At 46.6% G+C, this 22,924-nt stretch overlaps 1 protein-coding gene across 1 annotated transcript in view; it reads left to right on the top strand.

Annotated features, from left to right (window-relative positions):
* The window catches only part of LOC120914299 (HLA class II histocompatibility antigen, DM beta chain-like), a 48,852-nt gene extending 26,054 nt beyond the window's left edge, over positions 1–22,798 (top strand). The window contains exons 5-6 of the mRNA XM_040324932.1: positions 13,894–13,950; positions 22,188–22,798. Coding sequence (XP_040180866.1) covers positions 13,894–13,922 — 29 coding nt within the window. The 3' untranslated portion in view covers positions 13,923–13,950; positions 22,188–22,798. The remainder of the gene's footprint in view (positions 1–13,893; positions 13,951–22,187) is intronic.
* Positions 22,799–22,924: the final 126 nt, after the last annotated feature.

Here is a 22,924-nt window from a genome sequence, read left to right as displayed (position 1 = left end):
GCCGAGACTGGCCGAATATACCCGAGTGTACTGCGCTCGGTATATGTCGGTGCAGTATTCAAAACTCGGCGCAGGAAAGCGGGTATCGGCGTATATCGCGCACCCACGATTTTGCCCTGATTTTTTTTACTTTTTGCTATATTAACCAGGGCTTTTTTTCAGGGGGAACTTGGGGGAACTCAGTTCCACCACCTTTGGCTCAGACCCTTTGGTGCCCGCTCACCACAATCACTTGTAAACACAGAAGTCTGGTTTCTGTGTTTACAAGTGACAGCTTTGTAACCCCCTGAACTCTGCACTCTGTATGTTATGCAATTCTGGTATTTAATGCCCCTTTAAGACCCTTCTACTGTTTGTGAAATCTGAACGGGTCGTGGTTGAGTTCCTGCACCTATTTTCTGAGAAAAAAAGCTCTGATAATAAATATCCCCCAAAAAAGTATTACCGTGATGCAAAATAGACCAGTGGGAAGTTTTTGCCCCTTTACTTATATTTCTTGTCATTCCAATCGTTTTTTATTAGAGGAAGAGAAGTAAACACCTTTATAACAAGTATTTCAGAACACAGAATTCTAGAACAATTCTGATGTTTTCTTTATGCATAAGTGACATTTAGACGTACTGTACTGCGGTTGTCATGGCGACCTACATACAGGAGAGAAGTGTTCTGAAAAACAAACAAAACAAGTTCAATGCCAGAATGTAGGATTTTAAAATCAACAAATATAATTAGATGTGACATGTGCCCGGATATTAACCACTTCAGCCCCGGAAGGATTTACCCCCTTCCTGACCAGGCCATTTTTTGCCATACGCCATTGCGTCGGTTTAACTAACAATTGCGCGGTCGTGTGGCGTTGTACCTAAACAAAATTGACGTCCTTTTTTCCCCACAAATAGAGCTTTCTTTTGGTGTTATTTGATCACCTCTCTGGTTTTTATTTTTTGCGTTATAAACAAAAAAAGAGCAACAATTTAGAAAAAAAGCAATATTTTTAACTTTTTGCTATAATAAATCTCCTTCAAAAAATATATATATATAATAAAAAAAAGAATTTCTTCCTCAGTTTAGGCCGATATGTATTCTTCTACATATTTGTATTAAAAAAAAATAAAAACAATGGGGCAGATCCTCAAAGAAATTACACCGGCGTATGTCTCGATACGCCGTGTAATTAAAAATTTCGGGCGTCGTAACTTTGTTTTGGTATCCACAAAACAAGATACGACGGCATCTGTGTTAGATCCGACAGGCGTACGTCTTTGTACGCCGTCGGATCTTAGATGCAATTTTTCGGAATCCGCTAGGTGGCGTTCCCGTCGTAATCCGCGTCCAGTATGCAAATTAGCTATTTCCAACGATCCACGAACGTACGACCGGCCGTCGCATTTTTTTACGTCGATTCCGTTCGGCTTTTTCCGGCGTATAGTTAAAGCTGCTATATGGTGGCGTACTCAATGTTAAGTATGGCCGTCGTTCCCGCGTCTAATTTTGAAAATTTTACGTCGTTTGCGTAAGTCGTCCGTGAATGGGGCTGGACGCCATTTACGTTCACGTTGAAAACAATGACGTCCTTGCGACGTCATTTGGAGCAATGCACCCTGGGAGTTTTTACGGACGGCGCATGCGCAGTTTGTTCGGCACAGGGACGCGCTTCATTTAAATGAAACACGCCCCCTACCTGCCCAATTTGAATTCCGCGCCCTTACGCCGCGAGAGATACACTACGCCGCCGTAACTTACGGCGCAAATTCGTTGAGGATTCAAAACAAAGCCAAGTAAGTTACAGCGGCATAGCGTATCTTACATTTGCGCCGGGCGCAGAGTATGTATGTGGATCTGCCCCAATAAGCGTTTATTGATTGGTTTGCGCAAAAATTCTAGAGTCTACAAAATATGAAATAGATTTATGTCATTTTTATTTTTATTTTTTTTACTAGTAATGGCGGCGATATGCGATTTTTATCGGGATTGCAACATTGCGGTGGACAGATCTGACACTTGACACATTTTTGGGACCAGTGACATTTATACAATGAACATTGCTAGAAAAATGCACTGATTACTGTGTAGATGTCACTGGCAGGGAAGGGGTTAACACTAGGGGGCGATCAAAGGGGTTAAATGTGTTCCCTGCTAGGTGTTTCTAACTGTAGGGGGGATGTGATTTACTAGAGGAGGAGACATGTCACTGTTCCTACTTAGTAGCAACACACTTCTGGAAGAATGGTCAAACATTCCCATAGACACACTCTTAATCCTTGTGGACGGCCTTCCCAGAAGAGTTGAAGCTGTTGGCAAAGGGCGGGGCCAACTCAATATTGAACCCTACAGACTAAGACTGGGATGTCATTTAAGTTCATGTGCGTTTAAAGGCAGGCGTCACAATACTTTTAACATATATAAAACCATCATAAAACCATCAGGTTAATGGTTAGACAGGTCTTCCCGATCAGATGTAATCCAGCCCTGCATTAGTGTGCACCGGGAACAAAATAAAATATATTAGATTTTATTGCAGCACATTGAAATGCATCAGAATGTGTTACAACACAGCGCAATATGCAGCAGGCAAAAAAGTGATCTCATGTGAGTTACTTACAGTCCAGAGAAGAAAGCACACACCAAAACCGCACTGCACTTGCAGTTCCCGTGCGGACTGCGATTTTCTGAAATGCTGCGGGGACCCTTTTCTTGTTTTTCAGGAGGCACAGCAAGCCCATTCAAATGAACGGGCTGCTGTGCCTGTCCAAAACATGGCCCTCAGAGCCCCAGAAATGTGAACCAGGCCTAATGACTCACGCATATTACTTCTGCGCTTTTTTTTATCGGTGGTTGTGGCTGCAGGAACAGGTGCGTTTCCCCAGCGGTAATCACCGGCACAGATGTGAACTTAGTCTTACTGAGCAAAACAAGCCTAGCCTGAGCTCTGTAGTGTAGATGTATGTTCTGTCCATGTTCTATGTCTGTATCTGTTTCTCTTTGTATCACTTGTACTAACCTGTTTTGTACACGGCATGCTTTATGTATTTCCTGTAACATTGTATGTTTTATGTCTGTATTGTATGTTTACTGAGCACTGTTATGTGTTTCTTCTTGTATATGTTTGTATATGTATTCTTTACTTGTTTTGGTTTTTTTTGCTACTAAAATGAATTGCCTGTCTATATATAAATGTATCACTTTGTCCTTTTGTGTGTTTCTGTTATTACTATCGGATGTTTGTCAATTAATGTCTATTGTAAAACAAATCTGCTATAGTTTCCTGCTGGAAACGTGAAGGTTGTGCTAAGATGTTTCTGTCCAATCCCAGTGCCTGATATGAACACTTTTATTTTACATGGATTACTGAGGTTAACCACTTCAGCTCCGGAAGGTTTTACGCCTTTCATGACCAGTCTAATTTATTCGGCACTGCGTTACTTTAACTGGCGATTGTACAGTCATGCAACACTACCCAAACAAAATTGCTCATTCACACAATTAGAACTTTATTTGGTGGTATTTAATCACCACTTGGTTTACATTTTTTTGCTAAATAAGGCCCCTTTCACACTGGGGCGGGAGGCGCGGTGGCGGTATAGCGCCGCTAAAAATAGCGGCGCTATACCGTCGGATTTGCCACGGGATTTGGCCGCTAGCGGTGCGGTATTAACCCCCGCTAGCGGCCGATAAAGGGTTAATACCACCTCTGCAGAGGCGCATTGCGGGCGGTATTGCCGCGGTTTCCCATTGTTTTAACCACTTAAGGACCGCCTAATGCCGATATACGTCGGCAGAATGGCACGGCTGGGCACAATCACGTACCTGTACGTGATTGTAGAATGCCCAGCTGTGGGTCGTGGGCACGTGCCCTCGGCGCTCACCCGTGGCCCGGTCCGAAGCTCCGTGACCGCGGCCGTGGGACTCGCGGACCCGATTGCCGCTGGAGTCCCGCGATCGGTCCCCGGAGCTGAAGAATGGGGAGAGCTGTGTGTAAACACAGCTTCCCCGTTCTTCACTGTGGCGCTGTCATCGATGGTGTGTTCCCTTATATAGGGAATCACAATCGATGATGTCACACCTACAGCCACACCCCCCTACAGTTGTAAACACACATGAGGTCACACATAACCCCTTCAGCGCCCCCTAGTGGTTAACTCCCAAACTGCAATTGTAATTTTCACAGTAAACAATGCATTTTTCATGTGAAAAAATCGCTGATCGCCACGATTAGTAGTAAAAAAATAAAATAATAAAAATGCAATAAATGCTATAAATTTTGCGCAAACCAATCGATAAATGCTTATTGCGATTTTTTTACCAAAAATAGGTAGAAGAATACGTATCGGCCTAAACTGAGGAAAAAAATAGTTTTTTTATATATTTTTGGGGGATATTTATTATAGCAACAAGTAAAAAATATTGCATTCTTTTTTAAATTGTCGCTCTATTTTTGTTTATAGCGCAAAAAATAAAAACCGCAGAGGTGATCAAATACCACCAAAAGAAAGCTCTATTTGTGGGGAAAAAAGGACGCCAATTTTGTTTGGGAGCCACGTCGCACGGCCACGCAATTGTTAGTTAAAGCGACGCAGTGCCGAATCGCAAAAAGGGGCCTGGTCCTTTAGCTGCATTTTGGTCCGGGTCTTAAGTGGTTAAATGGGAAGGAGCGGTATACATACTGCTCCTCTCACCGCTCCAAAGATTTTTTTTCTCTCCTGCCAGAGCATCGCCTCAGTGTGAAAGCCCTCGGGCTTTCACATTGAGTATGCAGTGCAGGAGTTTTTCAGGCGGTATAGCAGTGCTATTTTTAGCGCTGTACCGCCTGAAAAACTCCTCAGTGTGAAAGGGGTCTAAACAAAAAAAAGTTTTTCATATTTTGATATAAAAATAAAAATTTTCAAACAGGCAATTTTTCTCCTTCACTGATAGGCTGCACTGATGGGTTGCACTGGTGGGCACTGATCAGGAGGCACTGATGGATGTCACTGATGGGCACTAATAGGTAAAACCAGAAGCAGTGCGTCCATAGTGCGGCCCCCCTCTCTCCTGCACCCGTCACTCAATAATAGATATATTCATGCATTGCATGAATATATCTATTGTCTCCACTGCTGCCCACTATTCAGGTGTCCGGCCCCCCTGTTGAGTGCCGGCCATCTGAATAACAGTGGTGGGTGTGTTTTGGAAGTGCCTGATTAGAGCCATCGGCTCTAAAAGGCTTCCCGATTAGAGCCTGTGGGCTCTAATCGGCTTTCAAATGGTTAAACAGAGGGTGCACGGCTGTGTGTTGCCTGTTTAAACCATGCTGTTAGGTAATCGCTTCCCTAACACTGACCCGCCTCTCAGCCAATCAGGTGCACCGGGTCTGGTTACCGGTCACCTGATTGGCTGATGCGACATTGAGCATGGCAGGAGACATTGAGGGAGCGTGGAGGAGGACGGCGCTAACCCGAGGAAGGTAAGTGCCGACTGGGTGGAAACTGGCTGCATTTGGGGGCACAAACTGGCTGCATTCGAGGGGACAAACTGGCTGCATTTGGGGGGAAATAATGGCTGCATTTGAGGGGGCAAACTGGCTGCATTTGGGGGGAAATAATGGCTGCATTTGAGGGGGCAAACTGGCTGCATTTGGGGGCAAACTGGCGGCGTTTGATGGGCACAGTGGCTGCGTTTAATGGGCACAGTGGCTGCGTTTAATGGGCACAGGGGCTCTGTTTAATGGGCACAGTGGCTGTGTTTAATGGGCACAGGGGCTCTGTTAATGGGCACAGTGGCTGCATTTAATGGGCACAGGGGCTCTGTTAATGGGCACAGTGGCTGCGTTTAATGGGCACAGGGGCTCTGTTAATGGGCACAGTGGCTGCGTTTAATGGGCACAGGGGCTCTGTTTAATGGGCACAGTGGCGGCAATTGATGATTTTTTTTTTGTTTTCACCACCCCAAATATTTTGAGCGCCAGCCGCCACTGGGTGGCACTGATAGGCGGCACTGGTGGGCACTGATCAGGAGGCACTGATGATGAGGCACTGATTGGCAGCACTGATAGGTGGCACTGGTGGGCACTGAGTAGCAGTACTAATGGGCACTAATGAATGGCACTGGTGGGCATGGATTTGCAGCACTGGAAAGCACTAAGGGCACTGTCACACTGAGGCACGGGGAAGTCGGCGAAACTCAATAATAGATATATTCATGCATTGCATGAATATATCTATTGTCTCCACTGCTGCCCACTATTCAGGTGTCCGGCCCCCCTGTTGAGTGCCGGCCATCTGAATAACAGTGGTGGGTGTGTTTTGGAAGTGCCTGATTAGAGCCATCGGCTCTAAAAGGCTTCCCGATTAGAGCCTGTGGGCTCTAATCGGCTTTCAAATGGTTAAACAGAGGGTGCACGGCTGTGTGTTGCCTGTTTAAACCATGCTGTTAGGTAATCGCTTCCCTAACACTGACCCGCCTCTCAGCCAATCAGGTGCACCGGGTCTGGTTACCGGTCACCTGATTGGCTGATGCGACATTGAGCATGGCAGGAGACATTGAGGGAGCGTGGAGGAGGACGGCGCTAACCCGAGGAAGGTAAGTGCCGACTGGGTGGAAACTGGCTGCATTTGGGGGCACAAACTGGCTGCATTCGAGGGGACAAACTGGCTGCATTTGGGGGGAAATAATGGCTGCATTTGAGGGGGCAAACTGGCTGCATTTGGGGGGAAATAATGGCTGCATTTGAGGGGGCAAACTGGCTGCATTTGGGGGCAAACTGGCGGCGTTTGATGGGCACAGTGGCTGCGTTTAATGGGCACAGTGGCTGCGTTTAATGGGCACAGGGGCTCTGTTTAATGGGCACAGTGGCTGTGTTTAATGGGCACAGGGGCTCTGTTAATGGGCACAGTGGCTGCATTTAATGGGCACAGGGGCTCTGTTAATGGGCACAGTGGCTGCGTTTAATGGGCACAGGGGCTCTGTTAATGGGCACAGTGGCTGCGTTTAATGGGCACAGGGGCTCTGTTTAATGGGCACAGTGGCGGCAATTGATGATTTTTTTTTTGTTTTCACCACCCCAAATATTTTGAGCGCCAGCCGCCACTGGGTGGCACTGATAGGCGGCACTGGTGGGCACTGATCAGGAGGCACTGATGATGAGGCACTGATTGGCAGCACTGATAGGTGGCACTGGTGGGCACTGAGTAGCAGTACTAATGGGCACTAATGAATGGCACTGGTGGGCATGGATTTGCAGCACTGGAAAGCACTAAGGGCACTGTCACACTGAGGCACGGGGAAGTCGGCGAAACTCAATAATAGATATATTCATGCATTGCATGAATATATCTATTGTCTCCACTGCTGCCCACTATTCAGGTGTCCGGCCCCCCTGTTGAGTGCCGGCCATCTGAATAACAGTGGTGGGTGTGTTTTGGAAGTGCCTGATTAGAGCCATCGGCTCTAAAAGGCTTCCCGATTAGAGCCTGTGGGCTCTAATCGGCTTTCAAATGGTTAAACAGAGGGTGCACGGCTGTGTGTTGCCTGTTTAAACCATGCTGTTAGGTAATCGCTTCCCTAACACTGACCCGCCTCTCAGCCAATCAGGTGCACCGGGTCTGGTTACCGGTCACCTGATTGGCTGATGCGACATTGAGCATGGCAGGAGACATTGAGGGAGCGTGGAGGAGGACGGCGCTAACCCGAGGAAGGTAAGTGCCGACTGGGTGGAAACTGGCTGCATTTGGGGGCACAAACTGGCTGCATTCGAGGGGACAAACTGGCTGCATTTGGGGGGAAATAATGGCTGCATTTGAGGGGGCAAACTGGCTGCATTTGGGGGGAAATAATGGCTGCATTTGAGGGGGCAAACTGGCTGCATTTGGGGGCAAACTGGCGGCGTTTGATGGGCACAGTGGCTGCGTTTAATGGGCACAGTGGCTGCGTTTAATGGGCACAGGGGCTCTGTTTAATGGGCACAGGGGCTCTGTTTAATGGGCACAGGGGCTCTGTTAATGGGCACAGTGGCTGCATTTAATGGGCACAGGGGCTCTGTTAATGGGCACAGTGGCTGCGTTTAATGGGCACAGGGGCTCTGTTAATGGGCACAGTGGCTGCGTTTAATGGGCACAGGGGCTCTGTTTAATGGGCACAGTGGCGGCAATTGATGATTTTTTTTTTGTTTTCACCACCCCAAATATTTTGAGCGCCAGCCGCCACTGGGTGGCACTGATAGGCGGCACTGGTGGGCACTGATCAGGAGGCACTGATGATGAGGCACTGATTGGCAGCACTGATAGGTGGCACTGGTGGGCACTGAGTAGCAGTACTAATGGGCACTAATGAATGGCACTGGTGGGCATGGATTTGCAGCACTGGAAAGCACTAAGGGCACTGTCACACTGAGGCACGGGGAAGTCGGCGAAACTCAATAATAGATATATTCATGCATTGCATGAATATATCTATTGTCTCCACTGCTGCCCACTATTCAGGTGTCCGGCCCCCCTGTTGAGTGCCGGCCATCTGAATAACAGTGGTGGGTGTGTTTTGGAAGTGCCTGATTAGAGCCATCGGCTCTAAAAGGCTTCCCGATTAGAGCCTGTGGGCTCTAATCGGCTTTCAAATGGTTAAACAGAGGGTGCACGGCTGTGTGTTGCCTGTTTAAACCATGCTGTTAGGTAATCGCTTCCCTAACACTGACCCGCCTCTCAGCCAATCAGGTGCACCGGGTCTGGTTACCGGTCACCTGATTGGCTGATGCGACATTGAGCATGGCAGGAGACATTGAGGGAGCGTGGAGGAGGACGGCGCTAACCCGAGGAAGGTAAGTGCCGACTGGGTGGAAACTGGCTGCATTTGGGGGCACAAACTGGCTGCATTCGAGGGGACAAACTGGCTGCATTTGGGGGGAAATAATGGCTGCATTTGAGGGGGCAAACTGGCTGCATTTGGGGGGAAATAATGGCTGCATTTGAGGGGGCAAACTGGCTGCATTTGGGGGCAAACTGGCGGCGTTTGATGGGCACAGTGGCTGCGTTTAATGGGCACAGTGGCTGCGTTTAATGGGCACAGGGGCTCTGTTTAATGGGCACAGTGGCTGTGTTTAATGGGCACAGGGGCTCTGTTAATGGGCACAGTGGCTGCATTTAATGGGCACAGGGGCTCTGTTAATGGGCACAGTGGCTGCGTTTAATGGGCACAGGGGCTCTGTTAATGGGCACAGTGGCTGCGTTTAATGGGCACAGGGGCTCTGTTTAATGGGCACAGTGGCGGCAATTGATGATTTTTTTTTTGTTTTCACCACCCCAAATATTTTGAGCGCCAGCCGCCACTGGGTGGCACTGATAGGCGGCACTGGTGGGCACTGATCAGGAGGCACTGATGATGAGGCACTGATTGGCAGCACTGATAGGTGGCACTGGTGGGCACTGAGTAGCAGTACTAATGGGCACTAATGAATGGCACTGGTGGGCATGGATTTGCAGCACTGGAAAGCACTAAGGGCACTGTCACACTGAGGCACGGGGAAGTCGGCGAAACGTGCCGCTAGTTTTAGCGGCGCTTTACCATCGTTTTAGAGCCGCTTTTCAGGCCTTTTCGCAAGCGGTGCCATACAGTTGCTGTATAACAACGGGCAGCCGGGAAGTGGTCAATCACACTTTAGGATTCCATTATTATGTTTATGTCCCAATCATTCCACATAAGAATCAGATCCTCCAATCAGAGTGGCAGTCTATAGATATTTTACCCATGCACTGATATACAGTATATGGTATAGAGAGCGGAGACACACTGCAGTATAAATGATCTTTATATAACACCCAGCAGACTGAAATCACGTCTCATCTCTCGCTCTCCGGTCTATTGTGCGCCAGAGAATACCGTGTACTTCAGCAGCCTTGAACCCGTCCATTGCGCTTACATATTTCTCTGACACACACCACGCAATTCTGTGACCATGAATCATTTCATCGATTTTTACCCCGCAAGCATAGAGCAAGCCAAAGCAGTCACTGTTTGAGAATTTTTGTATTATTGTAAAGCCAAATAGAACCTTCTCAACCACTTGACCTCCGCAAGGTTTTACCCCCCTTCATGACCAGGCCAACTTTTGCACAAACCAATCAATAAACATTTATTGCGATTTTTTTTACAAAAAATATGTAGAAGAATACGTATCGGCCTAAACTGAGGAAAATATATGTTTTTTTATATATTTTTGGGGGATATTTATTACAGCAAAAAGTAAAAAATATTAATTGTTTTCAAAATTGTTGCTCTATTTTTGTTTATAGCGCAAAAACTAAAAACCGCAGAGGTGATCAAATACCACCGAAAGAAAGCTCTATTTGCGTGAAATAAAGGACATCAATTTTGTTTGGGAGCCACGTCGCACGTCCGCGCAATTATCAGTTAAAGCGACGCAGTGCCGAATCGCAAAAAGTGCTCTGGTCTTTGACCAGCAATATGGTTCGGCAGTTAAGTGGTTAATAAAATACTTTTTTTATTATAATTCTTGTATTCTGACCTATTAATAGCACCCTGAAAGTCCCCCACTCCCCAATAGAACTTTTGTATTATCTTAAAAAAATATATTTTTTAATACTAGAAATGGCAGTGATCAATGACCTATAGCAGGACTGCGATATTGTAGCAGGCAATGGGACACTAACTGGCACTTTTGACAGTTTGTGGGAACCAGTGATGTTATTACAGTGATCAGTGCTAAAAATACACACTGGCCCAGATTCAGAAAGAAGTTACGCTGGCGTATCTATTGATACGCCGCGTAACTTCTAGGATGCTCCGGCGTATCTTTTTTCTGTATTCAGAAAACAAGATACGCTGGAATTTTGCTAAGATCCGACTGGTGTAAGTCTCTTACGCCGTCGTATATTAGGTGCATATTTACACTGGCCGCTAGGTGGCAGTTCCGTCGATTTACGCAAGGAATATGCAAATTAGGTAGATACGCCGATTCAGAAATGTACGTCCGCCCGGCGCATTTTTTTACGTCGTTTACGTTAGGCTTTTTCTGGTGTAAAGTTACCCCTGGGTCTATGAGGCGTACGCAATGTTAAGTATGGGCGTCGGGCCAGCGTCGAATATTTTGTCGATTACGTCGTTTGCACAAGTCTTTCGCAAATAGGACTATACGTAAGTTACGTTCACGTCGAAAGCATTGACAGTTTGCGGCGCAATTTGGAGCATGCACACTTGGAAACGTTCACGGACGCCGCATGCGCCGTTCGTAAAAAAACGTCAAATACGTGGGGTCACAATTAATTTAAATAAAACACGCCCACATCATCCACATTTGAATTAGGCGGGCTTACGCCGGACCACATACGCTACGCCGCCGTAACTTAGGGCTTAAGTTCTTTATGAATACGGAACTTGCTCCATAAGTTACGGCGGCGTAACGTATCTGAGATACGTTACGCCCGCCAATAGATACACAATTGTATCTGAATCCGGGCCTCTGTCACTGTACTATGGACAATGACACTGGCTGGGAAGGGGTTACACATCTAGGGTGATGAAAGAAAAACACAGGTAACTGTCAGATCAGTAACAGAACAACAAGTAAGTAGTCGGCACTGGTAACCAAGGGATATACTGAAGCAGTAACTCGCAATATCATGTTCCAGTGGATTAAGGCATGGGGTTAAAACAATAATTCAAGAGAAGGAGGAAAAAAGGAGAGAAGGTAGAAAATAGGAAGGAGAAATAAATAAAGAAAGAGGCTGATGGCTCCAAGCAAGCAAAGGACTGAAGCTATAACAAATACAATGGGTGAGGACTCAGGGTTCGAGGAGAGACTCATCGAAACCAGTGAGTAGAAAATGGTCCACTCAGGGTTGCCAGATTTCAAGGTGTTTTGTTATTTTGTCTTGGATGGTAGCTTCAATTGCACTGTGGATCATAGCCTGGGTTATCCTATGATTGGTTTCAATAATGCAAAGTGTGGGAGACTTCAAGGTTCATGCTATGGTTTGTTTGGCCGCTGTCATGACCTGCAGTATAAGACTGAACTGAGCTCTGGTGCAGTCCAGTGTGTTATGGTTCAGCAACGGGCCTAAGTAGGATTGCCACCTATCCGGGATTCACCCGGACAGTCCGGGTTGTAGATTCTGTGACCGGGTTTTAATCCACCTGAAACCCAGACACATCAGTGGCAGTACTGCAGCACCAGTCCTCCTATCCCCCTCCCCCCATTGGCTTTCAGTGTTTTTAATTATATTGTGGGGGAAGGGGGCTTTAACTGGGGTACAGACTGGCCTGGGTTGATTATACAGGGGGACAGATGGACCTGGGGGGGGGGGGGTGTACTGGGGGATAGACTGACCAAGTAGGCATTATACTGGGGGACAGACGGACCGGGGGGGGGTGTACTGGGGGATAGACTGACCAAGGAGGCATTATACTGGGGGACAGACTGACCTGGGGGGGGTGTACTGGGGAAAAACTGACAATGGAGACAGAACATTGGGAGGTTGATTTTGGGGGGCTGTATGATGGAGAGACAGAACATTGGGGGGGTTGATTTTGGGGGGCTGTATGATGGAGAGACAGAACATTGGGGGGGTTGATTTTGGGGGGCTGTATGATGGAGAGACAGAACATTGGGAGGTTGATTTTGGGGGGCTGTATGATGGAGAGACAGAACATTGGGGGGGTTGATTTTGGGGGGCTGTATGATGGAGAGACAGAACATTGGGAGGTTGATTTTGAGGGGCTGTATGATGGAGAGACAGAACATTGGGAGGTTGATTTTGGGGGGCTGTACAATGGAGAGACAGAACATTGGGGGGGTTGATTTTGGGGGGCTGTATGATGGAGAGAAAGAAAATTGGGAGGTTGATTTTGGGGGGCTGTACAATGGAGAGACAGAACATTGGGAGGTTGATTTTGAGGGGCTGTATGATGGAGAGACAGAACATTGGGGGGGTTGATTTTGGGAGGCTGTACAATGGAGAGACAGAACATTGGGGGGGTTGATTTTGGGGGGCTGTATGATGGAGAGACAGAACATTGGGAGGTTGATTTTGGGGGGCTGTACAATGGAGAGACAGAACATTGGGAGGTTGATTTTGGGGGGCTGTATGATGGAGAGACAGAACATTGGGAGGTTGATTTTGGGGGGCTGTATGATGGAGAGACAGAACATTGGGAGGTTGATTTTGGGGGGCTGTACAATGGAGAGACAGAACATTGGGAGGTTGATTTTGGGGGGCTGTATGATGGAGAGACAGAACATTGGGAGGTTGATTTTGGGGGGCTGTATGATGGAGAGACAGAACATTGGGAGGTTGATTTTGAGGGGCTGTATGATGGAGAGACAGAACATTGGGAGGTTGATTTTGGGGGGCTGTACAATGGAGAGACAGAACATTGGGAGGTTGATTTTGGGGGGCTGTATGATGGAGAGACAGAACATTGGGAGGTTGATTTTGGGGGGCTGTACAATGGAGAGACAGAACATTGGGAGGATTATTTTGGGGGACTGTACGATGGAGAGACAGAACATTTGGGGGGGGTTGATTTTGGGGGCTGTACAATGGAGAGACAGAAAATTGAGGGGTTGATTTGGGGGGGGGGGGGTCTGTACTTTGGAGAGACAGAAAAATGAGCACAACCAGTGTGTGATTGCTAGCAGTCAGCTGAAGGGGACCAAGATGGCGGTGTGGGACCCAATCTATTTCAGTCAAACAGTAGATTGCAGAGGGATGATGCAGGTTTCACTGTGCGGGTCAGTGTGCATTCAGAGAAGAACGCAGCAAAAGAGGTAAGAGGGAGATAAAAAACATGGGGGGGGGGTAAGTATCACTTGCAGATACTGGACCTTTTGAAAAATCCCCTTTATGTCCGGACATTGCCTGATTATGGCTGATTAACAGTATAATGTCGATCTCTTTTCTTTTTTAGGTTACTCTCCAATTCCAGGAGTCCAATAAATAATGTTGTTGATTGATTCCTCAGCAGGTATGTACACAGCTAATAATTCTGTAGCGCTACCCCCGGAGGAGCCGCTGATTAGATTTGGGATCGGCGTGTTTAAGTTACCTCTGTTCTGTGTCTAGGGGTGATGGTAGTGTCAAGAGCAATAACAGAATATCCAGGACCGTCGGCTGCGTTTTCAAATGCTTTATTTTTCCCGGTCAAACACAACCAACATGTGAACTTAAGGTAGACAGGATAGGTTGGTGAAGGTAGAGCAACTTCACAGTATCAGGCTATGGATAGTAAAGGCAGTCCTGCCCTCTGTAATTATATTCGTCCGCGTCACCACTCCCGCCGGAGTGGGTAAAGGTGCCCCTGGACAGACCTCTCTCACAGGCCTGGCAGCCAGAGCGCCACTTACAGCTTCTGGGAGAAACAAGTCTCTGCCACCGACTTGGCTCTGATTAAATTAAGATGTTGGATGAGACCTCTGCCACAGGCCTAGTGCTGAAATTGTGAATGATAACAACCTGTCAGTGTCCGGTTACCCAGATCCCTGATGGTTCGTTACAGTCCTATTGGATCACCTGCCTCCAGGTTCTCCTCAGACCGATCCCCCACCGAACAGCACCCAGCTTGGGATCTTCTCAATAGAAGTGGGGACCCAGTAAGTCACTGGGGCCCCGTTGCAGCACATGTTGCTCTGGGCCATGAGAGCCCAGAGTCAGGAACTCCGTGTAGCACGCGACCCTGGCCTGGTAGGCCATAGTGCCGGGGCCCGTGATGTGCGCACACCCTAAAGGTGGGTGCCGCACCTGGAACCAGGAACCCGCGAAGAACCCCGAACAACGGCCTCCGCCACAGAAATACCCCTCCCCAGCATGCCCCGCGAGGGAAAACTCCTCCAATTGGCTGCTGGGAAGAAGCGGCTCCGCCTGGACCCCTCTACCGCCACCTGCCGCCCAGAGATGAGACTGCATCCCTGAAGCACAGACTGACCCACAGGACAATCCAGATTTGGCGACAGCCAAATTTATCAAATCACAGAATGAGAGCAACATAACTCTCTCATTCTCCCACTAAATTTGAATATAGCACCTGTACACAGGCGCTACATACTCCCCCCACTTGAAATGACACTGTCCCCAGTGTCCTAAGGCATTCAAGCCTGAATGCCAGCCTGATATCTGCTAAAAACATTAAAGAAAGTAGGAAAAGGAGAAAACATTTGCAACATTTTTAATTACAAATACCAATGTCATTAAAATATGTTTGCAAAAACTAAGACATTACACAACATACACAACCCTATCTATCTATGCTGCCCATTCTCCGACAGTGTTGATAGTAGGTGGGTCCAATAACCTGCATAGGAAATATATATAAAAAAAACCCGAGCGCGAAATTTCCCTTCCTCCCAGGGAGTTCAACCATAAGTGCTGAAAGAGAAAATTTTACTCTGTTGCAAGAGATAAACACAATATATATACACTTCAGTCCTGCAATAAGAACGTTGCAGAACACTGCCCCTAGCGGTCAGTGCGCTGGTATCACACGGCAGTTCAAGTTCAGTGCAAAAGATGTAGCAGCAAGAGGGAAATAAAAAATAAAACATTCCCTTCACTGAGTCCTCTTTCAATGCTGTAAAGAAGTTGGCAAGGACCCCCTCTAAACTGGCTGAACCCACCCCCCAAAGTTCTTCACATGAGCTGTAATGTGGATCCGGAGAGGCACGGGGGGAAAAGGGAAAAACAAAAACACAAACTTGAGTGGGGGCGAGAACCCTTGTCCAGTACTTCTTCAAAAGGAATAGGCCAGATACAACAGGCATGCAGCTTATTTATAGAAGCGTGGGTCTGGCAAAATGACAATGTCACCATTTACCATCGTAGAGTGGTCTTCTCTCCCAGGAGACTTCAGTACAACCCGGTCACTATAGATGTGCCGGCCCCAGCTCCACTCTTGGTGACAGCGTTCAAATAGGCCAACTTCAAGTCCGCACCCTTGATAATGCGGGGTATCTTTAGGTGTGCCCAAATGGCTTTGTGGCACCATGCCTCTCCCGGTATTTGATCACCTCTGCGGTTTTTGTTTTTTGCGCTATAAACAAAAATAGAGCGACAATTTTGAAAAAAAATCAATATTTTTTACTTTTTGCTATAATAAATATCCCCCAAAAAGATATAAAAATACTTTTTTTCCCCTCAGTTTAGGCCGATACGTATTCTTCTACCTATTTTTGGTTTTAAAAAAAAAAAATCGCAATAAGCGTTTATCAAATGGTTTGCGCAAAATTTATAGCGTTTACAAAATAGGAGATAGTTTTATTGCATTTTTTATAATTTTTTTTTTTTACTACTAATGGCGACGATCAGCGTTTTTTTTCGTGACTGCGACATTATGGCGGACACATCGGACAATTTTGACACATTTTTGGGACCATTGTAATTTTCACAGCAAAAAGTGCTATAAAAATGCATTGCTTACTGTGAAAATGACAATTGCAGTTTGGGAGTTAACCACTAGGGGCGCTGTAGGGGTTATGTGTGACCTCATATGTTTTTCTAACTGTAGGGGGGCGGGCTGGACGAGTGACATCATTGATTGTGTTTCCCTATAAAAGGGAACACACGATCAATGAAGCTGCCACTGTGAAGAACGGGGAAGCTGTGTTTACACACAGCTCTCCTCGTTCTTCAGCTCCGGGGACCGATCGCGGGACTCCAGCGGCGATTGGGTCTGCGGGTTTCCACGGCCGCGGTCACGGAGCTTAAAGAGCACTTTAAAGGGCACTTAAAGAGGACGTACAGGTAAGTGCTTATGCCCAGCCGTGCCATTCTGACATCGTATATCTGCAGGAGGCGGTCCTTTAGTAGTTAAACAGCTTCCTTTACCTTAGTGCAGTCCTCCTTCACTTACCTCATCCTTCCATTTTGCTTTTTAATGTCCTTATTTCTTCTGAGAAATCCTCACTTCCTGTTCTTCTGTCTGTAACTCCACACAGTAATGCAAGGCTTTCTTTCTGGTGTGGAGTGTCATGCTCGCCCCCTCCCTTGGATTACAGGAGAGTCAGGACGCTCTCTACATAGCAGATAGAGAAAGGAGCTGTGTGTTAGTGGGCGTCCTGACTCTCCTGTAGTTCAAGGGAGGGGGCGACTACGACACTCCACACCATGGAGAAAGCCTTGCATTACTGTGTGGAGTTACAGACAGAAGAACAGGAAGTGAGGATTTCTCAGAAGAAATAAGGACATTTAAAAGCAAAATCGAAAGAAGGGGTAAGTGAAGGAGGACTGCACTAAGGTAAAGAAAGAAGCTATTTAGGGAATTTTCTTTTTACTTTTACAACCCCTTTAAGGACATGGCAGCCAGCTTCCTGGCCCCGCTTCTTAACAACCAGCTATTCACTGCCCAATCAGAGCGCAGAATGCATTGTGCAGCATGCCATGCATTGCAGGGTGTTTGGCGGGGCAAACACCTGCTGAAAACCCTGCAATTTTGGGTGTTCCCAAACGGTGCAAACAGCCAATTTTCAGCCCGAACTGTTTGCCCAATACTACTATACACTGTCACTGTATTTATGACACTAACTGGGAAGTGGTTAACATCTAGGGTGATCAAAGTGTTAAATGTGTGCCTAACAATAGTGTACTGTGTGATGATTTTACTAAGCAATGTGCTTTGCAGGGAGAAAATAAACATCACATCACTGCTGACAGTGGAGAGCCCTGTGTTGTTTACCAACACAGGGCTCTCTTCTGTCATTCACTCAGCTGATCAGTGGGCTCCAGCCATAAATCATTGGCAGGGACCCGATGATCGTCTTGGGCTGCAGCTAACACAGCACAGCAAGCAGGCGTGGGCTCATGCACCCCCTACCCAGGAATGTCAAATCACATACATGTTTATCATTTGGCACAGCAGGGCAACACTGCCACACATGGGCACAGAGAAACAAACAGCTATTTCCTTTAAAATAACAAAAGGTTGGAATTTGCAACAGTGGCCCAGATTCAAGTAGAATCGCGCAATATTTGCGTGGGCAAAGAGCACATTTTTTTCTCTGCGCCCACGCAAATATTGCGCTTTGCCCGCGATTCACGGAGCAGTTGCTCCGTAAATTGCGCGGGCAATATGCTAAGCAGCCGGGCGCAAGGCTGCCTAATGTAAATGATCCCGCCGGGGGCGGGAATCATTTAAATTAGGCGCGCTCCCGCACCGAGCGAACAGCGCATGCTCCGTCGGGAAACTTTCCCGACGTGCATTGCGGCAAATGACGTCGCAAGGACGTCATTTGCTTGTAAGTGAACGTGAATGGCGTCCAGCGCCATTCATGGTTTACTTACGTAAACGACGTGAAATTTGAACGTCGCGAGCGGGAGGCGCAGCTATACTTTAGCATTGGCTGCGCCTGCTATTAACAGGAGCAGCCTTATGCTAAAGGCGCCGTACGGAAACTCCGTACCTTGCGTGAGAAGGGCCCGCGCAACTTTTGTGAATCGGAGGTAGTATGCAATTTGCATACTACACGCCGATCACAAAGGCCGCGCCCCCTAGCGGCCAACGCAAGAATGCAGCCTGGGATGTGAAGGCATAAGGAGGCTTATGTTTGTCACATCCTAGGCTGCATTCGGTGTAACGAGGTTCCTGAATCAAGAGCACTCGTTACACCGGAGCAAGTAAGCCCTTGCGCCGCGCAACCTATGGTTGCGTGGGCGCAAGTGCTTCTTGAATCTGGGCCATTGTTTTTTAAAATCCCTGAAGGTACATAGATCACCCAGAAGGAAATGTTTTCTGCTTTCAGCGCTGTCGCACTTTGAATGATAATTGCGTGGTCATGCAATGCTGTACCCATATGAAATTTTTATCATTTTCACACAAATAGAGCTTTCTTTGGTGGTATTTAACCACTTCCAGACCTTAGGTGTTTTTCAGATTTGGTGTTTGCAAGACTAAAACATTTTTTTTCTGCTAGAAAATTACTCAAAACCTTTTTTTTCTAACACCCTAGAGAATAAAATAGTGGTCATTGCAATACTTTTTGTCACACCGTATTTGCGCAGCGGTCTTACAAGCGCACTTTTTTTGGAAAAAAATTACTTTTTTGAATTAAAAAATAAGACAACAATAAATTTGGCCCAATTTTTTTATATATTGTAAAAGATAATGTTACGCCGAGTAAAATTATACCCAACATGTCACGCTTAAAAATTGCGCCCGCTCGTGGCATGGCGTCAAACTTTTACCCTTAAAAATCTCGATAGGCGACGTTTAAAAAATTCTATAGGTTGCATTTTTTGAGCTACAAAGTAGCTCTAGGGCTAGAATTATTGCTCTCGCTCTAACGATCGCGGCGATACCTCACTTGTGTGATTTGAACACCGTTTTCATATGCGGGCGCTACTCGCGTATGCGTTCGCTTCTGCACGCGAGCTCGTCGGGACGGGGCGCTTTAAAAAATTTTTTTGGGGGTTTTCTTATTTAATTTTATTTATTTTATTACTTTTTACACTGAAAAAATAAATAAAAAATTTGATCACTTTTATTCCTATTATAAGGAATGTAAACATCCCTTGTAATAGAAAAAAGCATGACAGGTCCTCTTAAATATGAGATCTGGGGTCAAAAAGACTAAAATGCAAGAAAAAAAATAAAATAATTGAAACTGTCATTTTTTCAAATGACAAAAAAAAAAATGTTTCTTTAAGAGGCTGGGCGGGACTGACGTTTTGACGTCACTTCCGCCCAGCAGAGCTATGGGGACGGGTGAAGGAGATTTTTCCTTCAGTCTCGTCCCCAGTCAGCAGCCGAACGCACCCGATCTCCTCCACCGATAACGGCAATCTCGCGGCGAATCCGCCGCGAAGACCGTCGTTATCGTGTACAGGACCGCGCACACTAAAGATGGATACCTCGGTTGTGGCAGCAGCTGCTGCCGTTACCGAGATATCCATCTTTAAAAAGAGGACGTACATCGTCGTGCGCAGGTCTGGAAGTGGTTAATCATCTGGGATTTTTATTTTTTGCTCAAAAAAAAGAAACGTTTCTCTTAGTTTCTGTCAGAAAATGTTGTAAATAAGTAACTTTTCTCCTTCACTGATGTACACTGATGAGACGGTACTGAAAAGCACTGATGAGGTGGCACTGATAGGCAGCATTGATGGGCACTGATGGGGTGGTACTGATGAGGAAGCACTAATATGCTGTAGTGATGGGCACTGATAGGTGGCATTTATGGCCAATGATAGGTGGCACTGATGGGCACTGAAAGGCAGCACTGACTTGCATCACAAATTGGCTCAAATTGGTACCACTTCTGGGCACAGATTGGCATCACTCCTGGGCACTGTTGGGGCTGCACTGATTATCAGGACACTGATGATCAGTGCCCTGATTATCTGTACAGTCTCCCCTGTCAGTGTGAGGCAAGGAGAATCGAGTACGGGCACTTCCTTGTTTACACGTGATCAGCTGTGATTGGACATATCTGATCACATGGGTAAAGAGCCAGCTCTTTGCCGAGATTAGGGTCGAGCTGTGTCCTCCCGCGGACATGATGAGACTGGGGTGATGTCATATGACGTCGTTCCAGAACGAGACGGTATAGACAAATAACTTAGAGCGAGAGGTAGGTAAACAAACACTTTTTTCTTCTACTTTACAAATACCGTTTTCCCACTTCCTGGTTGAGTAAGGCACTGGTGATGTAACCCTGGCCTCACTGATGCATCCTAGGAAGTTCCTGTCACATGTTCTAGGGGGGCAACCAGAGTTCTACGAAGTAAAAGGAGAAGGATTCAGCTGCCCTTAGTGAAAATGGCTGCCATAAGAGGGATGTGGAGGTAAAAGAAAATAAAGCGTGGAAAGAAAAAAAAAAGCAGCAATTATCTATAAGTATCTGTTTGTAGATTGTTATTCCTAAACATTTCTAACATTGCCTTTGTTGTAATTTTTATGATAGAGATGAAGTTCCTCTTTAAAATGCTTTACAATGGCTATCATGTACAGTGGAACTATGGATTGTGAGTAACGCGGTTAACGAGCGATCCGCAATACGAGCATTGGCCCGTATTCAGGTAGAATTGCGCATTATTTACTTTTTTGCCCTGCGCCCCCGAAAATTTGCTCCGCTGCCCTTGATTCACGGAGCAGAAGCTCCGTAAATTGCGCAGGCGCGCCGGCAAAATGCCCGGCGCAAGAGCACGCAATTTAAATGATCCCGTAGGGGGTGGGAATTATTTAAATTAGGCGCGTTCCCGCGCCTATCGTAGAGCGCATGCTCCATCGGGAAACTTTCCCGACGAGCATTGCGGCAAATGACGTCGCAAGGACGTCATTTGCTTCAAAGTGAACGTGAATGGCGTCCAGCGCCATTCACGATTCACTTACGTTAACTACGTAAAATTAAAATTTCGCGACGCGGGAACGACGGGTATACGTAACATGGGCTGCCCCTGCTAATAGCAGGGGCAGCCTTGCGCGAAAACCGCCGTACGTAAAAGACGTAAATTGCGTACGCAGGGCTCGCGCAACGTTGTGAATCGGTGTTAGTATGCAATTTGCATACTATACACTAAGCACAACGGGAACGCCACCTAGCGGCCACCGCAAGAATGCAGCCTAAGATATGCGGGCATAAGAGCCTTATGCCGCACAGATCTTAGGCTGAAGTCGGCGTAACGAGGTTCCTGAATCAGGAGCACTCGTTACGCCGGGGCAAGAAAGCAATTGCGCTGTGTAACCTATGGTTACACAGGCGCAATTGCTTCTTGAATCTACCCCACTGTATTTAAAAAAAAACTGACTTGGTTTGCGAGTGTTGTCTCGCAAAATGAGCAGGATTCAGGCCAAAGCGGTGTGCAATACCTGGGGTTGGGGGACGCCGGAGCCGAGCAGAGCTGAATGGCGCCGTTCAGAAATGCTCAGAAAAATGCCGAAATACTCCATTCTCGAGCCATTCCAAGGTTTTCAGAGTTCAGTCGAGGTATCCTCTGCCCTTTTCGAGTGTTTACGAGGCTCTCCGGTGCCCCCCCCGCCTCTGGCTGCATGCGGTAGTGCATGCCATTGAAGTCAATGCGGAACAAATTTTTTACGTTTCCATTGACTTCAATGGGGAAACTCGCTTTGATATGCGAGTGCTTTGGATTACGAGCATTCTCCTGGAATGAATTATTCGCGTAATCCGAGGTTCCACTGTAATAGAATATAGAGAAGGAAATGGACTAATTTCTAGGCTGGATTACACATTTAAATTATATTCCTACTTCTAATTCCTGCAGGTCTCGGCAGACATGTTTCTCTGGAGGAAGAACTCCGCACAGACTACACCTAGTTCCTGGTGTGACCTCAAGGCCTTTTCTTGTGTCTCTGAAGACAATCACTGTGTGAGAAATGTCGAAAAAATCCCCCAACATTCCCCATTCCTTCATACACCGTCATTGCGGATATCTTGTGTTTCGATTAGAAAGTCAAACCCCCACCATCCACAGCTCCACCAATGAAGTTCTACCTATAAGGACATTCCTGGATCATCTTAGATACCAACACACCAGCATGTCCCAATCCTAGAGCTACCTTCTACTCCTAAGTACTTTGGGACGATAATAAAGTCTGAAAGTCAAACTGTCTGAGATACCCAGCCAATCAGATACTCACTTTCATTGTAAAAACTGCTAGAATTATGAAGAAGCTGATTATGGAACAATACGGGCTGTTCTTCTTTCAGGAACTGTGATATATGAAGACCATTATTGGATGTTTACTATTCACTTTATGCTGTTTTAGCTTTCTGCAGCATCTTTGTCTTACTACTGTATATTTTTCTTAATCTAACACTCCTTTCAGCTCTGTGGCCGGGGTTCAGGCTTTAATTACAGATTTATTTGGTCTACACTTGACCCTTTTGTAAAAAGTGTAAAAAAAAAGCCTTCAAGTGGTTAGAAGAGTGATGGATATGTTGCATAGACATGTGCGGTTCGTTTCGTTTCAAATAAAAAATTGTTATTCGGAAATTCGG

The sequence above is a fragment of the Rana temporaria genome, chromosome 9, assembly GCF_905171775.1.
Source record: "Rana temporaria chromosome 9, aRanTem1.1, whole genome shotgun sequence".
NCBI classification, from domain to species: domain Eukaryota; kingdom Metazoa; phylum Chordata; class Amphibia; order Anura; family Ranidae; genus Rana; species Rana temporaria.
Note: the sequence above shows the minus strand (reverse complement) of the source record. Positions and strands in the feature narration are given on the sequence as shown.